We start from the raw sequence: 12,722 nt of genomic DNA, 5'->3' as shown, positions 1-12,722 counted from the left end.
ATGTATATTTTTCATATTTACTTGTCTTTATTTTTTAAAGATCTTTTTATCTTTTTTTTTCTTTTTTCCTATGGAAGTTTTTTTTTTTAAAATTAGCTAATGAGAGGAAAAGGCAATTTATCTCAATTTTGCTTTAACTGTCAATGCAATTTTTGGCATAGAACAGTTTGCCTGTCAGGAAGCCCTGCGGTGTTACAACTCTCGCATGTTTTTCTCATCACCTGCTTCCCTTGTACCTTTAAAATATCCCCTTTAAACACCTCCCTGCTCTTAATCTGACTCTTTTCTCTGCAATCTTTCGCATCTTGCTGAAGATACCTCGGATAATCCTCACGCGCCCTTCCACTTCCGATGAAGATACCGACCAGTTGCCCCCAGACCCGGATGACTTTGAGCCCGAGGAGCCCGACAGCGCAGAGGACCATGCCTATTCGGACTGTCTGAACAGTGCTTTTTATCCTCCCTAATAAAGTACTTTTCTGGAAACAGTTCACGGGTGGTTTTCTTTCCCATTGTTTGATTACCTTTAATGTAGTACTTGAACCGCTATGCCTTACTTGTAGTGAAAACCATTACATGGAGGATGGATTTGAGCTGGGGGAGCAGAACCGGTGTTTGTATTTCTTTGCCTTGAACTTCCCTTCAGCCAGAACTTGCACACTTGAAACAAAATGTGCTGGGTGAGGTTATGTGAGTGTCACCACGTGTTTCAATAGCCACTTGTCAGGGCATCCTACAGCACCTAAATGCAATGGTGAAAAGAGCAGATGATTTTTATTCAGAAGGTACTTTACCCATTTGGAAACACACTGAAAACAATTGTATAGTTTGGGTTTTTTTTTAAATCGTGTCCATGTTTTGTCTATATAGCTCACCCTTTTGTCACCCCCAGGTTCCTTTGAATTGTCCCTTTTAATGTTGTTTTCTATGAGAATAAAAAAATCCTTTTCTGTCTTTTAAATAGTGTTGTTTTTTTTCCCCGCAGAGGAATGTTATTTCCATTGGAATTCTGTATCTCATTTTAGTGTAATAAAGAATAGTTTCTCAGTAATGCAAATGTATATCAGATTTGAACAGGGCCCGTAAGTTACATTTTATTAGATCTAAATGCAGGAGGCATCTTACGCAATTATGCACCTGAGAGTGAACTGAGAAGCAATTTCGTACGCTCAAGGAACTGTCTGAGACTTTTTTATCTCTTCTCCTGACTTGCATATAAGCTGAACACCTTAAATTTGCCTTACTGCGATATGCCAGTATTTCATGTGTATATATATATGTGTGTGTGTGTGTGTGTATATGAGGTAAGCATTTAAGAGCAAATGTTCTTGTACAGCAGTGTTCAATCCTTTAGTTCACTGCTATTCAGGTGTCTAATGTATTTTGAGGTGCTTAAGAAGAACCTTTTGGGATTGATCCTTATTTGGGGTTCCACGGTGCTGCCTTAACTCAGAGGGGGGGTCTGGCCCTGCTAGACCAGGATGCCGTGAGGTTTTTTCCAACATTAATGATTCTATGATTCTATGAGCATAAAGTGTGCATTGATGGTTTTTACGATGTGTATACAGTTTCTTTTCCTGTAAATATAATATAGCACAACTCAGTGACCTGGTAAATCCTCATCTTTTATTCACATTCTGAAAGATGTCTCAGGTGATCATTCATATATGACTTGAATGAATGCTGGTAGCATCCTAGTTCCCAGGAGAGTATGGCTGTCACAGAGTTAGAACAATATCTCCTACCGATAAAAGGGATATTTTATTTTGAAAAAATAGGTTTGCAATAACACTGTGATATCAAGATTTCTCTTGACTCTCAACTGCATCCACTGTGGCTTTTTCATTATCTTGTACATCAGCATTTTAATTGAAGATAGTTTATCGGGAATAGTAATATTAAACTAATTTTCATTCATTTGCAAAATGAACATTACTTTAGAATCTGCTATGGCTTTAATAATAAAGACTGTATTATGTGCATAAACATTACAATTTGAATTAGCTTAAATGATGTTGATAAATGAAATTATATTTAAAAATATTTGCTTCCCATCCCTTTTCTTCCTCAAAAATAAACAGGGTTTTTCCACCATTACTTAACATTTGATCAATGCATATTGCAAAAATATCATCAAGCTCAGAACCCATAAACGCTTCGGCAATCCAGCTAGTAAAGTACGGTTCATTATTGCTTTATTATGTCTTACTAGACTGCAGAAAAAGTAAACTCATTCTGCTGTTATAAACCAGCCCTGGGCTGCAGAATAAGTTGTAGTTGAGAGTTAGTGAAATAAAGTAGGTGTTCTGTTGAGAACTCTGTATTTTCATTCTTTTTCCTCCTCATGCACAGGTGTGTGTTTTAGAGTCTTCATTAGGTCTTGGAAGTCGAAACGTTTGCTATCAAAATTACGTGCTCTTAACCAAATGCTGTCAGCATTCAGATAACTTTTAAACACTTGGATCTTTATCTGTCCTTTTCAACTGAATTTGTTTTCAAGGCAAATTTCATATTGCAGCATAGAGAATTTTGCTGTGGGTATAAACTTACAGTGGTAACACTCTCTATGGAAAAAATTGAACACATGTTGACAAATGAACCCAAGTAGTTTCGTAAATAGACATGCAACTCTACAAAACATATCAATCAAAGCCTCTGCTACACATTTATTCAGGCTTCGCTTAAGCAAAAAAATGCTGGGGCAGGTGATTATGTTTCACTTTTGTTCTGCAAAAGAGAGGCAGAGGTGGAGGTCAGATGCTGGTGTCCTTATCAGCACTGAGTAATGTCTCTTTTGAGGTTTGGTGTTTGATAAGAGTGGGCAGAGACAGAAGGTGGAAAAGGCGCGATGGGAGTTGGTCTGTTAATGACAGCTCATATCCTGCGCTTTCGCTTCCTGCTGACCTGGGAGGTGCCGAGAAAACTCCCGCTGCCAGACTATGGAGCAGTTGCTCATTTTCTGTGGGGAACTGCCTTCTCCTCGTTCCCAGCTGCCACATCAGTTAAAAGATAGCTAAGAAGGTACTTAATGCTTTCCTAATGTATTTTGTTAGCCACGTCTCATCATTGCCACGTCCATCATTGTGGACAAAGGCAAGGCAAACAGTACCACTGAATATGGGAGGGAAGATTTATTTTTGTCATGCATCTACTGAAATATATTTTACAGCCTGGAATAATTTGGTTTGCTGGGATATAGCAGTAATATTCAGGGACATTATGTGTATTTAGCTGAAACAATGGATATCCAACAGAAAAGAGGTCAGTTGTTCCACTGCTGTCTGTACTCCTGGAGGACAGCAGATGCAGGACCTTGCCAGCACAAGGATAGTCTACTTTAACACAATTGACTTAAAAGACCCATGAAGAGAAGAAAGCACTTACAGCTTCCGTGGACTGCCACGTCAGAGAAGGCTCAGAGCTCTCAGGATCAATTTATTGTAATGTTGAAATAACCTTCCTTGTTTTTATCCTCAAACATATTCAGACTTGCCCCCTTGGAGAAAATTTGTCAGTCTCCTGCTCCCTATACATGACATGTAGGGCTCTGCTTCCTTACATGCAAAGCAGAGAGTTGCGGTGCCTGTGATGTTGCCTTCTTTTTCCACGCCTGCTACCTCCTGCTCCCTGAGCGCTTGCAGAGCCAGTGGGGTGGACCAGGGAGCGACAGCAGCAGCTGCCGGGTGCCGTGGCAGGAATGTGGACCCACCTCTCCTAAGGATCAGCTTCCCGCCCTCGGCTCCCTCAGCTTGGAAGGTAAGCCTGCTCCGTATACAGCCCCGGTGGCTCCGGCGTGCTTTTCGTTTCTGCAAGGAACATGCCATGACATACCAGCTAGAAATGCTGCAGAGGTCCTGACGTTTCCAGGCATGTGTGTGTGACCTTGGGTGGACATGCTGGAGTAACGTAGGGATACTTGCTGGCATGGCGTGCTGGGGCTGACAGAAGGGTGGGCACCAGAAATAATCTGGAGAGCTTAACTCATGGCCACAAGTAGTGAGGGAGCCTACTGAGTTTTGTGTTTGTTTTTTTTCTTTTAACTTTTTGACTTGTTTTAAGTGTGTGACAGAAACTGTCTCTCCAAGTCAGACCTCTAAAAATCACTGTGGACGTGATTTCTGTATTAGTCAGTTTTTTTAACTGGTATATGTGACTTACATAGGTGGCTTTCAGCTGAGTATATTATGATTGAGCACATTAGGGTCAGAATTAATACTTCTGACTGTTGAATGCTTATGGTGTGTTTGATGCTGAGCAAATAAAAGCTACCAGCTTAAGAAAGAAGCGGTGCAGATCTGTCACGTGTGATACAGTTATTGGCTGGCAGCCCTGGGCTACAGCTGTGTCAGGCTGAAAATGAAAATGTGCAAAGTAAAAGAATTGCAGTAGCCACATGAGTGAAAACACAGCTGAGAGTGACACACAAACTTTATGATAGTCACTTGTTTCCTTCTCCAAGAACAGCAGATCAAGTGAGCACAGAAAATACATCTGCTTAAGTGGTTTATTTACACAATACTAGTATTCTGGATATTCAGCGCTTGCTTCTTACAAAAAAAAGAAATACCCCTCCCCCCCCCCATCAACTTCATACCTTGGTCTCTTGTTAGGTTCTGCTCTGAGAAGAAAAACAGGTGTCAAGAGACTAGTGACTGTAATACAAAGAAGTAATTGAAAATAGCACAGTAATTTAGGCAATGTCTAGAACATGCTTTTTACTTAGCACCTGTTTACTATGTTTTCCCCTGCAAAGTAAAACAGGAAATATATGGTTACTGACAGTGTTTTAGAAAGTCCTTGGAGTAAAATAACCATTATTTCTATGTAGGAGTGAGAAATGTACTCCCATAATTATATAAAACCAAATTCTTATATGGTTAGGATCATGGTCGTTCATCAGGTTTAGTGTTGAAATGTCATGCTGAGCAAGGTGTGGTAGATAACGAGGCAATGTCAGCCTTTCTACGCTGTGGTATGGAATATCCCTTTGGTCAGTTGGGGTCAGCTGTCCCAGCCGTGTCCCCTTCCCAACTTCTTGTGCCCCCCCAGCCTACTCGCTGGTGGGGTGGTGTGAGGAGCAGAAAAGGCCTTGACTCTCTGTAAGCGCTGCTCAGCAATAACCAAAACATCCCTGTGTTATCATCAACACTGTTTCAAGCACAAATCCAAAACATAGCCCCATACTAGCTACTATGAAGAAAATTAACTCTATCCCAGACGAAACCAGCATATTCTCCACCCCTTATTCCGTACCATATGACTTTACTCTCAGCTTATAAACTGGGGGAAGAAGAAGGAAGGGGGGGATGTTTTGAGTTATGGTGTTTTTTCTTCCCAAGTAACCGTTACACGTGATGGAGCCCTGCTTTCCTGGAGATGGCTGAACACCTGCCTGCCCATGGGAAGTAGTGAATTAATTCCTTGTGTTGCTTTGCTTGCGTGCGCAGCTTTTACTTTACCTATTAAACTGTCTTTATCTCAACCCATGAGTTTTCTCACTTTTACTCTTCCAATTCGCTCTCCCATCCCACCGGGGGGGAGTGAGCAAGCAGCTGGGGTGGTGCCTAGTTGCCAGCTGGGGTTAAACCACGACAGGTATCCATTCCCCAGCGTGAGGAAGGAGCGACTCCCCTGGGAGCTGCCGTTTGGGAGCCTGCTGACCGCTGGGCTATCCCAGCCACTGGTGGGACAGGGCTGGGGAGCGCACTGAGCACACACAGCTGAACATGCCCACCTGAGATGCTCTGGTCCTTGCCCGTGATTTAAAACTGTTGCAAATGGACAGGTTAGCAGGAGTGGAGGCACTTCAGTTTTTTCACCTGCGCCTCAGGAATGGTCGGTAATGTAAGCAGCAGTGTAATATAAGCTGCTGTTTGCATCCCACTGAAGACCTCCTTTGAGGACGTTAAGTGGTACAAAGGCATTATGCAAGTCCTTCGCCACAGGGATAAGTTTCAGCCTCACAGAAAAGATTTTGGAGATACGAACTTTTTAATATGGTTTGCCTTCCTGCTGAAGAGCAGGAAAGAACTGTAGCTTTCCTCTGGGTATTATGTCACTTACTTACTTTTGTTCCTTTTATCCCAGCATTTCCAGGAGATGCAGTGAGGTGTATTTTTATTCTTTTGACATCAAGCTCATATTTATTCCCTCTACTACGACAGCCCTTGCAGATTTAACTCATTCTTTGTGTTGGCCTTGCCACACTCACTTGTCTGCTGGCTGCCTTACACTTCTGAAAACGAAGGTAAGAGAGAGACTAAAGAAATATAATTGTCACTGGAGTAACTTTTTCTTTGTTCTGAAGGATATTTTAGAACAGGAACCACTCTAAGTTGGTTTTTTTGTCAACTTTTCATATGTAAACTGTATAGACTGCTGTGTGATGACTTGTTTCACTGCCTTTTCTTCCTACCTGAGGCTCTAAAGATTACGTGAGTATAGCATTTATCAAGAAACAAGCAGAGTAGAAAGGAGTGTGCCTAGTTTTGGTTGTCATTTCCACAAAGATAATTGAAAAATGATAGATGGAAGTGGTTTTTATAGTTATCTATCTATCTATCTATCTATCTATCTATCTATCTATCTATCTATCTATCTATCTATCTATCTATCTATCTATCTATCTATCTATCTATCTATCTATCTATCTATCTATCTATCTATCTATCTATCTATCTATCTATCTATCTATCATCTATTTATTTTAGAAGAGTCGTCTTTTACCAATGTGTTATCTATATCTATATCTATATCTATATCTATATCTATATCTATATCTATATCTATCTATCTATCTATCTATCTATCATCTATTTATTTTAGAAGAGTCGTCTTTTACCAATGTGTTGAGAGGAAGAGAGGGAACGGATGTGTGTTTTCTTTACTAGGGATGTAGTGAGATGCTTAAACTGCCAGCTTTACAAAGGGCTATGCTTTTCTTAATGAACCACAGATTGACCAGAGAGCATATTTTCGCAGCAACCATTTTCTGTGTGATTCTGTGTTGTTGCACTTCCCCTTCCCTTGTTGGTACATGCAGAACCAGCTTTGCGTGTGAATTGCCCCCGAGACAACATGAGCCCAGTTGATGTGGCAACCAGAGGGTGTGTTACAAACCTTGGCACCCGCAGCAGAGCCGCCGAGAGGTTCCCCCCGTGCTGCAGTTTCTAATATTGGCCGCCTGACTTTATCGTTGTGAACCAGAGCCAGGTTATTCTTCTACAGTCAACTAACAGACTCCACAACCACCGTCTCTGTGGGTATTAGCTCCATTTTAGATGCTCATTGGTCATTTCTTGTATTTTGGGGTGCTCATAGTGCCTGCTGAAAGTTTTGCAATTCTTTCTGCATTTCAAAAATCCAAGAAGATGTCATGTTCTGATACTAGAAAAGGAGAGTACACTCTGTATGAGCACACATGAGGGTAGCTCAGTCCCAAACACTCAACAGGGAAAGATCATGAGTCATGCTAAAGCACCATTTAAAAATATTGTTCTGTATACTCTCTGTCTCTACATGACAACATGTGGTGCCAGCTAATCATATTTGTTGTTTTACTTGCTTAATAATCTCCGTGAACACAAGTTAGTGCTACTGAGACATAGCTATTCATTTTCATGGACTTTTTCAGTATGAGCCTTTGGGGTAGAGGGGGCGAGGGGGGAGCGAATGGGGCTGGTAACCAAAATCCCTCCTGAACAATTTGCTGTGATGCCAAACCAACGTTTATTGTTATCAGAGGCAGCTGCCTGCCTTCTCTCCACGCTTCTATTTGTGGATTTTCGACGGCTATAAATGGAAACACGCGCTGACCAGAAATCACCACAGCGCTGCCTGATACTTCTCTCTCTCTACTCCAAAAGTACAGGGATAACTAACATGTAGTCAGGTTAAATCACTTCTGCTCAGGATATTAGGGTGGTTTTTTTTTTGTCCCCTGGGAAATGGAGTTAGGAAAACATGAAAGAAAAGTCTCAGGAAGAGAAGCTTTAGAGGAAAAGCAAACGGTAAGATATGTTGAGAAATGTTGATTTTATTTTTTTTTTAGTTTAATGATAAAAAGGAAAGGCAAATGATTTCTTGTACTTTATAGGAGTATTTCCCAGCTTCCTTTAACCGCTGACCTTGAAGATTAAAACTTCATTCATGTATGTTAAATTAATTATGACGGTACATTTCTGTGGAAATTACGGAAATTTGTGAATGCATTTTGTGTGCATGTGAAGTGCAAAGACTGAAATCTAGTTCGACATCGGTTTGTTATCATAACCCAGACTGATAACTAATAGTCTGTGGTTTTCTTGGATTTTTCTTGAGGGTCTATTTCATGTCTTTGCACATTATTTTCCATAACTTTAGATCAGTAAACGGCAGAAGAAATTGTTTGCCTGTGTCTGGAGTGTGTCTGGAGCTTCCTGAAAAGAGGTGTGACCAAACCAAATTATTAAAAGAAAGTGAAAACAGTCAAAACACAGCTTATTCCTAATTAGTGTAGCCTTGAAATAGAATTTATTACTTGCCTTGCATTAACAAGGTTATTTTCTTGATATCACAAAAAGGGCAGTTTATTCTTGGCTTTGCAAAGCTGTGAAGAAATATGGCCATCACTTTTGTTAAGAAACAAATTAGTGCTGAATTTTTTAGCACTTATCTTAAATAGTGGTGGTGTTGCATTCGTTTGGTTTCATGGTGGGCCAGAGTTTACTCTTGTTTATCACAACGTTTGCCTCAACTAGTCTCAATTAAGTGAGACTTGGCAAGCTTGTGTGTTAGTTAATAGTTTTAAATACAACTTCACCGAGGCAAGGTGCATTGGGTAGGAAATACGGGAAGTGCTGAAACAAAGTAATCACCTGGCCTTAAAGTACCTTTTCTTTTTTTACAAAAAGTAGTATTTATCTAAAGAGTAGTATCCGAAAAAGCATTGCTAAAGCTTCAGCATGAAGTTATAATATGAATATTACCTAATGTCTTACTTGTTCATTTTGTCATTAATGAATTAATTCTTTAGACAGTGACCTTATTTTGAATTTGTGGTTGATGTATAACATATAAGGAAAACTCTTCAAAATTAAAAACAATTGTAAAATCCACAAAAGCTTCAGGAAACCTTTCAAAGGAAACCTTTGAAATTTTGTTCTAGCTCATGTGTGGAGAAAATATATAACAATGTAATCAGACAGTATGATTATCTAATTGCGGGCTGCATCCTGATGCACAAAGAATTGAGCAGGCAACCTTAAGTGAGGCTTTTCCAAAATGCAGAGCACTTCGTTTGGAACCCTAATGATCTTCTGGTGACTTTCTCTATGTGCATCATTTACTAATTTCAAGAATGGCAAACTGGAGCAAACAGGGACCCCACTGATGGGAGCCACGTTAACGCCCATGCCAGGTCACCTGCTGTTCAGTAGTTTCAAAGCTGAATCCTCCTAACACATCGAGCTGCTAGCAGCGGCAGGTCACATCCCTGCGGGTGCTCAGCGAGGGGGATGGAGGAGGCCCTGGCTCAGCGGGTTTCAGGTCGCTCTGCTGACAGCAGAGGAATGCCCTGGCCCCGTGCCAGTCCTCCCGCCCCTTTCCCTGTCCCCTTCCAGCTGAGCCCTAACCTCCTCTCTGTCCCACCTCTCTCTCTCTTTGCCTGTTTAGTCCTAATGCCTTTCTTTCTGATTGCTAGATGGATTTCACTTCGCCCCCACATTTTTTCTCTGGTTTTGTACCTCCTGGGCTTTTGTTGATTCTGCCCTTTTCTCTTTGTTACATGCAGGTCAGGTCAATATTAAAACACTGCATGGGAGCAGTGTCAATCTGTGGTACAGATACTATTTTTACATGTTACTGTTGATGTCTGTTCACATATTTAACTTCAGTATAGCAAATACATAAACTATTTCATATTATAGGTGCCATGAGGCATCCATTTTCAATATTATATCCTATAAACTGGATGATACTTTATATATGTATAACTGGATGATACTATATTTTCTTATGTATATTTCATAGGAGCATAGGATAACTTGGGTGCAAAGGAAGATCAGGAGGTCTCTAGCCCAACCTCCTGCTTAAAAAGACTGTGGGGTCAGACCAGGCTTCTCAGGGCTTTATCCAGTTGGGTCTTGAAAACCTCCAAGGATGGAGACTGCACAACCTCTGGGCAACCTCCTCCGCTGCTGGGCTGTCCTCATGAGGAAAAGGGTTTCTCCTCTTACCAAGTCAAAATCTCTCTTGTTTCAATTTTCATGCATTTCTCTTTCCTCCTGCCATGCATTGCTGTAAAAAACCCTGGCTCCAACTCCTTGATAACCTCCCACAGGGACTGGGGCTGCTGTTAGGTCCCCCTGGAGCCATCTCTTCTCCAGGCTGAACAAGCCCAGCTCCCTCAGCCTCTCCTCACAGAGCAAGTGCTCCAGCCCTGACCATCTTGGTGGTCTCCACTGAACTTGCTTCAATCTTTCAAAGTCTTCTATTGGAGGACCTAAAACTGGATGCCCTATTCTAGATGTAATCTAGTGAGTGCTGAGTAGAGGAGGATAATTTCTTCCCTTACTCTACTGGTTGTACTTCTGTTAGCACAGCCCAGGATGCTGTTGGCCATCCCGGCTGCCAGGGCCCACTGCTGGCTCAGGCTCAACTTGCTGCACACCAGGACCCCTAGTGTCTCCTCAGCAGAGCTGTTCCCCAGGCAGTCAGGCCCCAACCTCGATAGCTGACAAGGGCCTTCCCTTCCCAGGTCCATAATGCTTCTTCATATTCTTCATATTCCTTCAGCCTGCCATGACCCCTCTGAATGGCAGCCCTGCCCTCAGGCAGGACTCTTCGCCCCAGTTTTTTATCTGCAAACCTGGTGAGTGCCCTGCATCACCTCCTCTGGGTCATTGATGAAGATGTTAAACAGGACAGGTCTCAGGACAGAGCCCTGCAGCACTCCACTTGTTACTGTCCTCCAAGAAGAGTACAAAGCATTAACCACGAACATCTGAGCCCGGTTGTCCAACCAGCTTTTTAGCCATCTACTTGTCCACCACCCACGCTGTCACGTCCTAGCATGGATATGAGAATATTGTGGGAGACAGTGTTGGAGGCAAGTCAGGGTAAATCCACTGCTCTCCCCTTGTTCACAAAATCCAGTCACTTTATCATAGAAGGCAATCAAGTTGGTCAGGTATGATTACCCTTTGTTAAATCTAAGTGCTGTTCCCAACCACCTTCTTTGCACAGCCACGTATGGGTTGAGTTAACTCAAGCCATCCCTGCCTTGATCCTTATCCACTGCTGGTTGCTCTCCCCCCTGACCCCTGCTGCTAAGCACAGATGTCTGGGAGACCTTGTTGGTGAAGGTTGAGGCAGAGACATCACTGAGTCACCCCAGCCTTATTCGTACCTGTTTTCACCTCCTGTGCTGCCTTTTTGTACTGCAGCTCAGTTACCAACTCCCTGTTTAGCCATGCTGGTGTCCTGATAAGTCTGCTTGTCTTCCTGAATATCAGCATGGACAGTCTTGCACGTGTTAAGAGGTTGTTTTCACAGACATGATGGCTTTTCCAAGCTCCTTGTGTTTCCAAGCTGCCTCTCATGGGATCCCACTTACCAGCTCCTGGATAAGCTGAAGTCAGCTCTCCTAAAGCCCAGGGTCTGTGCTCTGGTACTTGCCTTCCTCAGTCCTCCACAAGATCTTCAGCTTCACTATTTCACAGTTGCTACAGCCAAGCCTGCCACTGAGTATCACATCCTTAGCCACTTCTTCCTCATTTCTGAATAACAGATCCAGCTGTGCATGACAGTGGTTGGCCTGTCCGGTGCCTGTATCAAGAAGCTATCCTCGACATCCTCCAGAAATCCTCTGGATTGCTTGCGTCCTGTCGTTTTGTTCTCCAGCAGGTGTCAGGGAAGCTAAAGTCTCCTGTAGAAAACAGGGTCTGCGATCCAGATACTTCCTTGAGTTGTTTAAAGAAGAGGTTGTGAGGAGTGTTGCCCACTTCTTCATCCCCGTTGTGCTGTCTGTAGCACAGTCCCACTGTGATGTCACCCTCACTGACCTCTCCTCTGATCCTGACCCACAAGTGGTCACCCAGCCCTCTTGTCCAACCTGTACAAGAGCTCCCCACATTTGAGCTGCTGCTTCACACAGAGATCCTCTCCTCCTTATCTTCCCTGTCTTTCTGAAAAGCCTGTGTCCATCCATTACAGCACTACAGCTGTGTGAGCTATCCCACCACATCTCAGTTATTTCTACAATGTCATAGTTCTATGACATTGTATGTTCTATGACATTGGCATATCCATCCATTACAGCACTACAGCTGTGTGAGCTATCCCACCACATCTCAGTTATTTCTACAATGTCATAGTTCTATGACATTGTATGTTCTATGACATTGGCATAGAGTTGGCTCTAGAGGCCAACTCAACTAGTAGTCGTCGCCTTCCCAGAAGAGGACCAGCTATGGTTTCCACTCAGCCGAAAGCCGTCGCCAGAAGGAATGTGGCGACTCAGACGGAGCTCACACGCAAGCGTACAGCTGTCCAGGTCTCTGGCTGCAGGGAGTGCCTGAGCCTGTCACTTGTACCAGAGGGCGGCAGAGACACCACCTGTGTGCAGTGTGACCAGGTGGATGATCTGCTCAGCCTGTTGGCAGAGCTGAAGGAGGAAGTGGAAAGGTTGAGGAGTATCCGGGAGTGTGAGTGGGAGATAGATTGGTGGATCCGCAACATACACT

The 12,722-nt window shown here is 42.7% G+C and overlaps 1 protein-coding gene across 1 annotated transcript in view; it reads left to right on the top strand.

Moving 5' to 3' along the window:
- Positions 1–7,807: 7,807 nt before the first annotated feature.
- MLIP (muscular LMNA interacting protein) overlaps positions 7,808–12,722 on the top strand; it is a 120,732-nt gene continuing 115,817 nt past the window's right edge. The window contains exon 1 of the mRNA XM_009288546.2: positions 7,808–8,009. Coding sequence (XP_009286821.1) covers positions 7,947–8,009 — 63 coding nt within the window. The 5' untranslated portion in view covers positions 7,808–7,946. The remainder of the gene's footprint in view (positions 8,010–12,722) is intronic.

The sequence above is a fragment of the Aptenodytes forsteri genome, unplaced genomic scaffold, assembly GCF_000699145.1.
Source record: "Aptenodytes forsteri isolate BGI_AS27 unplaced genomic scaffold, ASM69914v1 Scaffold100, whole genome shotgun sequence".
Taxonomy (NCBI): domain Eukaryota; kingdom Metazoa; phylum Chordata; class Aves; order Sphenisciformes; family Spheniscidae; genus Aptenodytes; species Aptenodytes forsteri.
This window is presented reverse-complemented; position numbering and strand designations above follow the sequence as displayed.